Source organism: Oncorhynchus mykiss, chromosome 30 (genome assembly GCF_013265735.2).
Source record: "Oncorhynchus mykiss isolate Arlee chromosome 30, USDA_OmykA_1.1, whole genome shotgun sequence".
NCBI classification, from domain to species: Eukaryota; Metazoa; Chordata; class Actinopteri; order Salmoniformes; family Salmonidae; genus Oncorhynchus; species Oncorhynchus mykiss.
In genome coordinates, this window is record NC_050570.1 from 4,047,152 (window position 1) to 4,059,651 (window position 12,500).

Genomic DNA, 12,500 nt, shown 5'->3' on the forward strand with positions numbered 1-12,500 from the left:
TTAACCATAGTTTACCACCAGACAAATACTGTACATTACAGCAGTGTGTGTGTGAGTGTGTGTGAGACCCAGGTTAAATAGGTTAAATGCCAAATCCTGGGTCTGTAGTGGTCTCTGTGTTCTCATTAAGACATTATCTATCTGAAATGGCTCTCTCTTTAAGACATTATCTATCTGAAATGGCTCTCTCTTTAAGACATTATCTATCTGAAATGGCTCTCTCTTTAAGACATTATCTATCTGAAATGTGTCACGTTCTGACCTCTATTTCCTTTGTTTTTGTATTTATTTAGTATGGTCAGGGCGTGAGTTGGGTGGGCAGTCTATGTTTGTTTTTCTATGTTTTGGGGCAGTTCTATGTTTTCGGCCTAGTATGGTTCTCAATCAGAGGCAGGTGTCATTAGTTGTCTCTGATTGAGAATCATACTTAGGTAGCCTGGGTTTCACTGTGTGTTTGTGGGTGATTGTTCCTGTCTGTGTTTTTCACCAGATAGGCTGTGTTAGGTTTTCGTTACGTTCATCACGTTCTTTATTTTGTAGTGTTTGCATTGATTCGTGTTTTACGTTTGTTCATTAAAACATGGATCGCAATCTACACGCTGCATTTTGGTCCGACTCTACTTCACAAGAGGAGAATCGTTACAGAATCACCCACCACAACAGGACCAAGCGGTGTGGTAATGGGCAACGGAAAAAGCAGCAGCAGGAGCAGCGCGAGGAGGTATGGACATGGGAGGACGAATTAGACGGAAGAGGACCCTGGGCTCAGCCAGGAGAATATCGCCGTCCCAAAGAAGAACTGGAGGCGGCGAAAGCGGAGAGGCGCTGGTATGAGGAGGCAGCGCGGCGTCGTGGATGGAAGCCCGGGAGTCAGCCCCAAAAATGTATTGGGGGGGGGCTAACAGGGAGTATGGCTACGCCAGGTAGGAGACCTGAGCCAACTTCCTGTGGTTACCGGTGGGCTAGAGAGACCGGGCAGGCACCGTGTTATGCTGTGGAGCGCACGGTGTCCCCAGTGCGGGTGCACAGCCCGGTGCGGTACATTCCAGCTCCGCGTATCGGCCGGGCTAGAGTGGGCATCGAGCCAAGTGCCATGAAGCCGGCTCTACGCATCTGGTCTCCAGTGCGTCTCCTTGGGCCGGCTTACATGGCACCAGCCTTGCGCACGGTGTCCCCGGTTCGCCTGCATAGCCCAGTGCGGGCTATTCCACCTCGCCGCACTGGCAGGGCGACCGGGACCATTCAACCGGGTAAGGTTGGGCAGGCTCGGTGCTCAAGAGCTCCAGTGCGCCTGCACGGCCCGGTCTATCCGTCACCACCTCCACACCCCAGCCCTCCGGTGGCAGCTCCCAGTACCAGGCTGTCTCTCCGGCCCATCCGTCCAGAGCCTTCCTCCTCTCCAGCGCTGCCGGAGTCTCCCGCCTCTCCGGCGCTACCAGAGCCTTCCTCCTCTCCAGCGCTGCCGGAGCCTCCCGCCTGTCCGGCGCCTCTGCCGGAGCCTCCCGCCTGTCCGGCGCCTCTGCCGGAGCCTCCCGCCTGTCCGGCGCCTCTGCCGGAGCCTCCCGCCTGTCCGGCGCCTCTGCCGGAGCCTCCCGCCTGTCCGGCGCCGCCCGTCTGCCCAACGCCGCCAGCGCCGCCCGTCTGCCCAACGCCGCCAGCGCCGCCCGTCTGCCCAACGCCGCCAGCGCCGCCCGTCTGCCCAGCGCCGCCAGCGCCGCCCGTCAGCCAGGAGCCGCCAGCGCCGCCCGTCAGCCAGGGGCCGCCAGCGCCGCCCGTCAGCCAGGGGCCGCCAGCGCCGCCAGTCAGCCAGGGGCCGCCAGCGCCGCCAGTCAGCCAGGGGCCGCCAGCGCCGCCAGTCAACCAGGGGCCGCCAGCGCCGCCCGTCAGCCAGGGGCCGCCAGCGCCGCCCGTCAGCCAGGGGCCGCCAGCGCCGCCCGTCAGCCAGGGGCCGCCAGCGCCGCCAGTCAGCCAGGGGCCGCCAGTGCCGCCAGTCAACCAGGGGCCGCCAGTGCCGCCAGTCAGCCAGGGGCCGCCAGTGCCGCCAGTCAGCCAGGGGCCGCTAGAGCCCCTCTGTCCCGAGCAGCTGTCCCTCTGTCCCGAGCAGCTGTCCCTCTGTCCCGAGCAGCTGCCCCTCTGTCCCAAGCAGCCCCTCTGTCCAGTGGGGTCATTGAGAGGGGTGGGCATGGTGAGTAAGCCACGGAGGCGGACAATAAGGCGGACTGAGACAATGGCGAAGTGGGGTCCGCGTCCCGCGCCAGAGCCGCCACCGCGGACAGACGCCCACCCAGACCCTCCCCTATAGGTCAAGGTTTTGCGGCCGGAGTCCGCACCTTTGGGGGGGGGTACTGTCACGTTCTGACCTCTATTTCCTTTGTTTTTGTATTTATTTAGTATGGTCAGGGCGTGAGTTGGGTGGGCAGTCTGTTTGTTTTTCTATGTTTTGGGGCAGTTCTATGTTTTCGGCCTAGTATGGTTCTCAATCAGAGGCAGGTGTCATTAGTTGTCTCTGATTGAGAATCATACTTAGGTAGCCTGGGTTTCACTGTGTGTTTGTGGGTGATTGTTCCTGTCTGTGTTTTTCACCAGATAGGCTGTGTTAGGTTTTCGTTACGTTCATCACGTTCTTTATTTTGTAGTGTTTGCATTGATTCGTGTTTTACGTTTGTTCATTAAAACATGGATCGCAATCTACACACTGCATTTTGGTCCGACTCTACTTCACAAGAGGAGAATCGTTACAAAATGGCTCTCTCTTTAAGACATTATCTATCTGAAATGGCTCTCTCTTTAAGACATTATCTATCTGAAGTGGCTCTCTCTTTAAGACATCATCTATCTGAAATGGCTCTCTCTTTAAGACATTATCTATCTGAAATGGCGCTCTCTTTAAGACATTATCTATCTGAAATGGCTCTCTCTTTAAGACATTATCTATCTGAAATGGCTCTCTCTTTAAGACATTATCTATCTGAAATGGCTCTCTCTTTAAGACATTATCTATCTGAAGTGGCTCTCTCTTTAAGACATCTATCTGAAATGGCGCTCTCTTTAAGACATTATCTATCTGAAGTGGCTCTCTCTTTAAGACATTATCTATCTGAAATGGCGCTCTCTTTAAGACATTATCTATCTGAAGTGGCTCTCTCTTTAAGACATTATCTATCTGAAGTGGCTCCATGTTCTCTTTAAGACATTATCTATCTGCAGCAGATAGCGTAGCAGTTAAGCGCTTCGGGTCAGAAAGGTTTCAGGATTCGAGCCGACTAGGTGAAAAATCTGTCGATGTGCCCTTGAGCAAGTTACTTAATCCTAATTACTCCTTTAAGTCGCACTGGACAAGAACGCCTGCTAAATGATTAAAATGTAAACGTAGCAAAGTCGGCGGGTAGAACCCGAGACATGAACCTTGTCAAGGAAACACTAAAGCTGTTAAATACACAGAGATCCAAACCTCTTGACCAGGTTGCTGTAGAGTTCCACAGTGGAGGTGTCATAATACCCATAAACCCTAGCGGTCAAAACACCCTTTCATTTTTCCCACAAGGGATTTTTAGAAACAGGTACAGGCGAACCCTTTATCAAAATATTCATCTCTATTTACTCTCACGTTTAAAAATGCTAATTAGCAGCAAAGTAGATATCATGCTACAAATAACCTGCCAGCTCCTCGTCTAGTTGACACCTTTGCCAACAGTAATTGTGTACATTTTTTTTTTCATTGCACAAGACAGTTCACAGAATTGTAAATTTTTTAAAAACATAGCCAATGCTACAGTATTAGGGTGTTTAATATTACTATGAAACAACTACAATGTGTGCACCCCGAGTGGCACAGTGGTCTGACGCACTGCGTCGCAGTGTTGCAGCGTCACTACAGCCTTGGGGTTCGATCCTGGCCATGACCGGTAGTCCCGTAGGGCCAGTGTCGTCCGGATTAGGGCTCTTACTTGGCTCATCTTGCTCTAGTGACTCCTTGTGGAGGGCCGGGCGCCTGCAAGCTGACTCTGGTTGTCAGTTGAACAGTGTTTCCTCTGTTTCCTCTGACACATTGGTGCAGCTGGCTTCCGGGTTAAGCAGGCGCGTGTTAATTAAGAAAGCGCCGTTTGGCGGGTCATGTTTCAGAGGGCGCATTACTCGACCTTCGACCCTTCCCAAGACTGTTGGGGAGTTGCAGTGATGAGACAAGATTGTAATCAAGAAAAAAAAAGTAAAAAAAAAAAAAGATAAGATATTATTCAATAAAAAATACACTGGAAAGAGTTAATGTGAGGGTGGCTGGCTTTCTTACCTGTCCTCCCACCTTCTGACTGATGTCTAAGTAACTGTTCACTGAACTGTAAATAGAACTCCAGTGGTTTACTCTTTCTACCTCTATGAAGCAACCATTACAGTCTTAAAGCCAATGTAAGAACATCTCTCTCTCTCTCTCTCTCTCTCTCTCTGTCTCTCTCTCTCTCTCTCTCTCTCTCGCACCACTCTCTGTCTCTCTCTCTCTCGCACCCCTCTCTGTCTCTCTCTCTCTCCCTCTCTCTCTCTCTCTCTCTCCATCTCTGTCTCCCCTCTCTCTCTCTCTCTCTCTCTCTCTCAGTCTCTGTGTCTCTCTCTCTCTCTCTCTGTCTCTGTGTGTCTTTCCGTATCTCTCTCCCTCTTGCGCTCTTTCTCTCCATCTCTCTCTCTCTCCCCCTCTCTCTCTCCATCTCTGTGTCTCTCTCTCTCCGTATCTCTCTCCCTCTTGCGCTCTCTCTCTCTCCATCTCTGTCTCTCTCTCCCCCCCCCCTCTCTCTCCATCTCTGTGTATCTCTCTCCCCCCCTCTCTCTCTCCATCTCTGTCTCTCTCTCCCCCCCTCTCTCTCTCCATCTCTGTGTCTCTCTCTCCCCCCTCTCTCTCCCTCTCTCTCTCTCTCTCTCTCTCACTCCCAAAGAAAGAATGTAAACATTGTAAATGGTTGTCAGAGTGGTAGGGACTAGGGATCACTTGACAGTCATGGATAACTGTGTATAGTCAAGTCAACAGTGCATATACTATCATAATAATGTGTTAAACCTAATTTATTGGGCACCTAGCTACAGTCTCTATCTGTGTCTCAAATGGAACCCCATTCTCTATATAATCTATATAGTCTAAAAGTACTGCACCCTATTCCCTATAGCCCCTGGTCAAAAGTAGTGCACCCTATTCCCTATAGCCCCTGGTCAAAAGTAGTGCACCCTATTCCCTATAGCCCCTGGTCAAAAGTAGTGCAGCCTATTCCCTATAGCCCCTGGTCAAAAGTAGTGCACCCTATGCCCTATAGCCCCTGGTCAAAAGTAGTGCACCCTATTCCCTATAGCCCCTGGTCAAAAGTAGTGCACCCTATGCCCTATAGCCCCTGGTCAAAAGTAGTGCACCCTATTCCCTATAGCCCCTGGTCAAAAGTAGTGCACCCTATTCCCTATAGCCCCTGGTCAAAAGTAGTGCACCCTATGCCCTATAGCCCCTGGTCAAAAGTAGTGCACTAAATAGGGAATAGAGTGCCATTTGAGGTACATGTTCCGTCTTTATGGTCTCTTGTCTCTCTAAACACTTGACACTGTGTTTCAACACAACATTACACAATGACACATGACTGGGAAGGTCTGACACAGTAGTCACATCAATCACTGAGCCGTAGCGGGAGCCGTCTCCTAAAGGGATTTCCCCAACGGTCAAACATACACAACGAATCGGTCCTATCTGTCATACACTGGATTTGACCACGCAGAAACTGCATTTCTTGACAGGTATGACTTATATAGGGCAATGAGTAATGCCCATGAGTTATATAGGGCAATGAGTAATACCCATGAGTTATATAGGACAATGAGTAATGCCCATGTTATATAGGGCAATGAGTAATACCCATGAGTTATATAGGGCAATGAGTAATGCCCATGAGTTATATAGGGCAATGAGTAATACCCATGAGTTATATAGGGCAATGAGTAATACCCATGAGTTATACAGGGCAATGAGTAATACCCAGGAGTTATATAGGGCAATGAGTAATACCCAGGAGTTATATAGGGCAATGAGTAATACCCAGGAGTTATATAGGGCAATGAGTAATACCCATGAGTTATACAGGGCAATGAGTAATATCCATGAGTTTATACAGGGCAATGAGTAATACCCATGAGTTATACAGGGCAATGAGTAATACCCATGAGTTATACAGGGCAATGAGTAATACCCATGAGTTATACAAGGCAATGAGTAATACCCATGAGTTATACAGTGGGGCAAAATAGTATTTAGTCAGCCACCAATTGTGCAAGTTCTCCCACTTAAAAAAAATGAGGCGAGGCCTGTAATTTTCATCATAGGTACACTTCAACTATGGCAGACAAAATGAGGAAAAAAAATCCAGAAAATCACAATGTATGATTTTTAATGAATTTATTTGCAAATTATGGTGGAAAATAAGTATTTGGTCACCTACAAACAAGCAAGATTTCTGTCTCTCACAGACCTGTAACTTCTTCTTTAAGAGGCTCCTCTGTCCTCCACTCGTTACCTGTATTAATGGCACCTGTTTGAACTTGTTATCAGTATAAAAGACACCTGTCCACAACCTCAAACAGTCACACTCCAAACCCCACTATGGCCAAGATCATAGAGCTGTCAAAGGACACCAGAAACAAAATTGTAGACCTGCACCAGGCTGGGAAGACTGAATCTGCAATAGCTTGGTTTGAAGAAATCAACTGTGGGAGCAATTATTAGGAAATGGAAGACATACAAGACCACTGATAATCTCCCTCGATCTGGGGCTCCACGCAAGATCTCACCCCGTGGGGTCAAAATGATCACAAGAACAGTGAGCAAAAATCCCAGAACCACACGGGGGGGACCTAGTGAATGACCTGCAGAGAGCTGGGACCAAAGTAACAAAGCCTACCATCAGTAACACACTACGCCACCAGGGACTCAAATCCTGCAGTGCCAGACGGTCCCCCTGCTTAAGCCAGTACATGTCCAGGCATTTGGATGATCCAGAAGAAGATTGGGAGAATGTCATATGGTCAGATGAAACCAAAACAGAACTTTTTGGTAAAAACTCAACTCGTCGTGTTTGGCGGACAAAGAATGCTGAGTTGCATTCAAAGAACACCATACCTACTGTGAAGCATGGGGGTGGAAACATCATGCTTTGGGGCTGTTTTTCTGCAAAGGGACCAGAGCGACTGATCCGTGTAAAGGAAAGAATGAATGGGGTGATGTATCGTGAGATTTTGAGTGAAAACCTCCTTCCATCAGCAAGGGCATTGAAGATGAAACGTTGGCTGGGTCTTTAAGCATGACAATGATCCCAAACACACCGCCCGGGCAACGAAGGAGTGGCTTTGTAAGAAGCATTTCAAGGTCCTGGAGTGGCCTAGCCAGTCTCCAGATCTCAACCCCATAGAAAATCTTTGGAGGGAGTTGAAAGTCCGTATTGCCCAGCAACAGCCCCAAAACATCACTGCTCTAGAGGAGATCTGCATGGAGGAATGGGCCAAAATACCAGCAACAGTGTGTGAAAACCTTGTGAAGACTTAGAGAAAACGTTTGACCTCTGTCATTGCCAACAAAGGGTATATAACAAAGTATTGAGATAAACTTTTGTTATTGACCAAATACTTATTTTCACCATAATTTGCTAATAAATTCATAAAAAATCCTACAATGTGATTTTCTGGATTTTTTTTCTTATTTTGTCTGTCATAGTTGAAATGTACCTATGATGGAAATTACAGGCCTCTCTCATCTTTTTAAGTGGGAGAACTTGCACAATTGGTGGCTGACTAAATACTTTTTTGCCCCACTGTATAGGGCAATGAGTAATACACACACTACATGTCCAGAAGTATGTGGACACCTGCTCGTTGAACATCTAATTAATGGCATTAATATGGAGTTGGTTTGCTGCTATAACAGGAAGGATTTTCACTAGATGTTGGAACATTGCTGCAGGGACTTGCTTCCATTCAGCCACAAAGAGCTTTAGTGAGGTCGGGCACAGATGTTGGGAGATTAGGCATGGCTCGCAGTCAGCATTCCAATTCATCCAAAAGGTTTTTTGATGGGGTTGAGGTCAGGACTCTGTGCAGGCCAGTCAAGTTCTTCCACACCGATCTTGACAAACTATTTCTGTACGGACCTCGCTTTGTGCACGGGGGCATTGTCATGCTGAAACAGGAAAGGGACTTCCCCAAACTGTTGCCACAAAGTTGGAAGCACAGAATCAACTAGAATGTCCCTGTTTGCTGTAACATTAAGATTTCCATTCACTGGAACTAAGGGCACTAGCCCAAACCACGAAAAACAGCCCCAGACCATTATTCCTCCTCCACCAAACTTTACAGTTGGCACTATGCAATTTGGGCAGGTAGAGTTCTCCTGGCATCTGCCAAACCCAGATTCATCAGTCGGAAATCAAGACCTTCCCAGATGGTGACAAGCTGTTTTTCATGGTTCGGGCCCCTTAGTTTCAGTGAAGGGAAATCTTAACGCTTCAGCATACATACAGACCTTCTAGACGATTCTGTGCTTTATTTGTTTACATACCCTACATTACTCATCTGATATGTATACACTGTACTCTATACCATCTACTGCATCTTTATGTAATACATGTATCACTAGCCACTTTGTTTACATACCCTACATTACTCATCTGATATGTATACACTGTACTCGATACCATCTACTGCATCTTGCCTATGCCATTCTGTACCATCACTCATTCATATATCTTTATGTACATATTCTTCATCCCTTTACACTTGTGTGTATGAGACAGTAGTTTTGGAATTGTTAGTTAGATTACTCGTTGGTTATTACTGCATCGTCGGAACTAGAAGCACAAGCATTTCGCTACACTCGCATTAACATCTGCTAACCATGTGTATGTGACAAATAAAATTTGATTTGAAGCGTGATTCATCACTCCAGAGAACGCGTTCCCACTGCTCCAGAGTCAAATGGCTGCGAGCTTTACACCAATCCAGCCGACGCTTGGCATTGCGCATGGTGATCTTAGGCTTAGGCCTGAAGCTCCCGACGAACAGTTCTTGTGCTGATGTGAGTGTTGCAACCCGAGGACAACACGATTTCACGCACTATGCGCTTCAGCACTCGCCATTCCCATTCTGCGAGCGTGTGTGGCCTACCACTTCGCGGCTGAGCCGTTGTTGCTCCTAGACGTTTCCACTTCACAATAACAGCACTTACAGTTGACCAGCACTCGCCATTCCCATTCTGTGAGCTTGTGTGAACAGCACAGTCGACCATTAAAGCTCTAGCGAGGTAGAACTTGGACGAACCGACTGGTTGGAAAGGTGGCATCTGATGACGGTGCCACGTTGAAAGTCACTGAGCTTTTCAGTACGGGCCATTCTACTGCAGATTGTTTGTCTATGGAGATTGCATGGTTGTGTGCTCGATTTTATACACCCCTCAGCAACAGGTGTGGCTGAATTAGGGTCGTTTTCAGGGTATCACAACAACCATAACCACAACATCATCGAACTTAGCAAAGTGATACAGTTATAACCGTTAAACAGTTATTTGACCCCACAACAACTAAGAAAAGGGACTGGATGGGATGCAAAAAAAATGTCAGTACTGTAGTAAAGTATAAAATGTAGTAAACAATTATAATTTATTATAATGTAGTAAACAATAATAATTTATTATACTGTAGTAAACAATTATAATTTATTATAATGTATTAAACAATTATGATTTATTATAATGTAGTAAACAATTATGATTTATTATACTGTAGTAAACAATTATAATTTGTAACAACCGTAACCTCTGTAAAATAACATATCTCAGTTTTACACAGACAGTAAACCTGAGATTTTACTTTTGGGTTACCAGGTGCCTATTTCAAATCACCAGTTGCACAGAGGTATATCCTAATCCGCATCCACACACATATTTTAAACGGTCCATAAAGCACTCAGGACGGCCCCCATTGGCAGAGGGCCGTAGTAGGGTGTTCACATAGTGGGCATGAATATGTATTTAGAACCATATTTTTACTTTTGGGTTACCAGGTGCCTATTTCAAATCACCAGTTTTACACAGATGTAAATATGTATCAGTTTTACACAGATGTAAATATGTATCAGTTTTACACAGATGTAAATATGTATCAGTTTTACACAGATGTAAATATGTATCAGTTTTACACAGATGTAAATATGTATCAGTTTTACACAGAGGTAAATATGTATCAGTTTTACACAGATGTAAATATGTATCAGTTTTACACAGATGTAAATATGTATCAGTTTTACACAGAGGTAAATATGTATCAGTTTTACACAGATGTAAATATGTATCAGTTTTACACAGAGGTAAATATGTATCAGTTTTACACAGATGTAAATATGTATCAGTTTTACACAGATGTAAATATGTATCAGTTTTACACAGATGTAAATATGTATCAGTTTTACACAGATGTAAATATGTATCAGTTTTACACAGATGTAAATATGTATCAGTTTTACACAGATGTAAATATGTATCAGTTTTACACAGATGTAAATATGTATCAGTTTTACACAGATGTAAATATGTATCAGTTTTACACAGATGTAAATATGTATCAGTTTTACACAGACCTGAGACTGTAAACCTGAGACTCTACGTCGAAGGATTATGTCAAACGGTAATACGCTCTGTCTGGGTTTCTCTCTCTCTCTCTCGCACGGTGTACCCCCAGTTTACCCCCTTTATAAACCACACCATTTATCTTCATGCTGCATTCCTCTCTCTCTCTCCTCCTCCCCTTTTCTCCTCAGAACTCCCCGTTCTCCCCATTCTTCAAGTCCTGCGACTCGTCACCATCACATTTGCTCTTAACAACTTTGTTTACCATTCCAACTCTTTCTAGTTCTTGTTTTGATCTTTTATTACTGAGTTATTTGAGGAACTCCCAATCATTCAAATCAAAAGACATCTGCAAGAGCCTTTTTAAAAAAAAAATCTTCTATAAAATTAATTTAAAATCTTTTATAGCCTAAAGGGGCCAAAAGTCTGAGGGAAAGAAAAGAATCCTCATCTACCTTCCTGGTTCAGCCTGCTTGCTTTTCTTCATTGTTGGAACTATCAGCTCTGAAACTCATCCATTATAATTCATTACATAGAGTACTCTAGTGCAATGGTTCTCAATCCTGGTCCTGGGGAACCAAAGGTGTGTACATTATTTTTTTGTTGTTTTTTCCCCCTAGCGCTACACACTGGATTCAAATAATCAAAACCTGATGAGTTGACGATTTTAATCAGGTGTGTAGCGCTAGGACAAAAAAAATTACTAAAAATGGACACACCTTTGGTTCCCCAGGACCAGGCTTGAGAACCACTGCACTAGAGTACTTACACAGTGCACTAACCGTAGAGTTTATATAACAGGCATGCTATTCAAACGCTGATGTCGAATACAAAACCTGGCACGATTAGACACAGACACAAAAAGAGGGCTACGAAGTTGAAAAGACATTTCACTGTGTTTTTGTTCGTGGTCTGCAGCCTATATAGTAGTCCTATATTCCATTTAACAACACTGTCCGGCCCAGTGAAAATGGCCAACCGCTTTAGATAATAGTACAATTAGCCTATAGCACGTGCACTAATAATATATGACAACGAATGAGAAGAACTACGATATATCCAACGTTTTTCACACAGTGTTTTCTTTCCATAAGAAAATGAGAAACGAGGTTGCGTGAGTTCTGGTAAAGAGGGTGCCATTCAGTCAGGTGCAACCTGAGACTATTATTTGTTTAGCCTAGTTCCGGCACACATTTAAATTCAACACAAAACCCATTAACATGGCCTATATTGTAAATAAATGTGTATTGTTCTTACCCTCAAAGAATCTCTGTAACGCTTCGGTTTCATCCACCACGTCCATCCTAGCGGGTCCCACTAATAACCTCCATGAACTCCCCCGCTCCCTGTGAGTCCGGCCGAAACAGTTGCGTTGTATCGGGGTCAACTCTCACGGATACATCACGCAGTCGGGACTGGCGGCGTGTCCAAATGTCTCTGCTGTGGCAACTATAGTCCAAGTCCTAACGTGGAATTATTATCGCTCATAAATCCACTCCTTGTTCAAAAAATAGAGAGAGATTCCCTCTCCGGTTTTAGGAGCGATACCTGAACAAAATTATTTTATTGTTCCTTTTATTCCCTTCCCTTTATATATATATATTACATGTTTTGTTTTTAAATCATCAACGCCTAAAACAAGCGTTTTAAATATAAAAACAATCCACAAAAAAAGTGAACAGGTAGAATTATTATACCTCATTCAGTGGTAGCCTAATTAGAAATAGCCATAGATAAGTCGCACAACGCGAATTCCGCGTTGGAAAACGATCAATACATCGTTAAATAATGTCCCAGAGAAATTATTCGACTTCGTTCGATTCTTCTTGTATATATATTTCGTTACCTTGTTGATTGCAGGACAATGGATACC

At 45.3% G+C, this 12,500-nt stretch overlaps 2 protein-coding genes across 7 annotated transcripts in view; one reads left to right on the forward strand and one right to left on the reverse strand.

Moving 5' to 3' along the window:
• The window catches only part of LOC110515904 (myelin regulatory factor-like), a 110,282-nt gene that overhangs the window by 97,693 nt on the left and 89 nt on the right, over window positions 1-12,500 (reverse strand). For all 6 annotated transcript variants that reach the window (XM_036968500.1, XM_036968502.1, XM_036968501.1 and 3 more), the window contains exon 1: window positions 11,885-12,500. This exon is cut by the window's right edge and continues 89 nt beyond it. In XM_036968500.1, the coding sequence (XP_036824395.1) occupies window positions 11,885-11,930 (46 nt within the window). In that variant the 5' untranslated portion in view covers window positions 11,931-12,500. The remainder of the gene's footprint in view (window positions 1-11,884) is intronic.
• Window positions 1-12,500, forward strand: part of LOC110520937 (transmembrane protein 80) — a 114,439-nt gene that overhangs the window by 88,919 nt on the left and 13,020 nt on the right. The window lies entirely within an intron of this gene.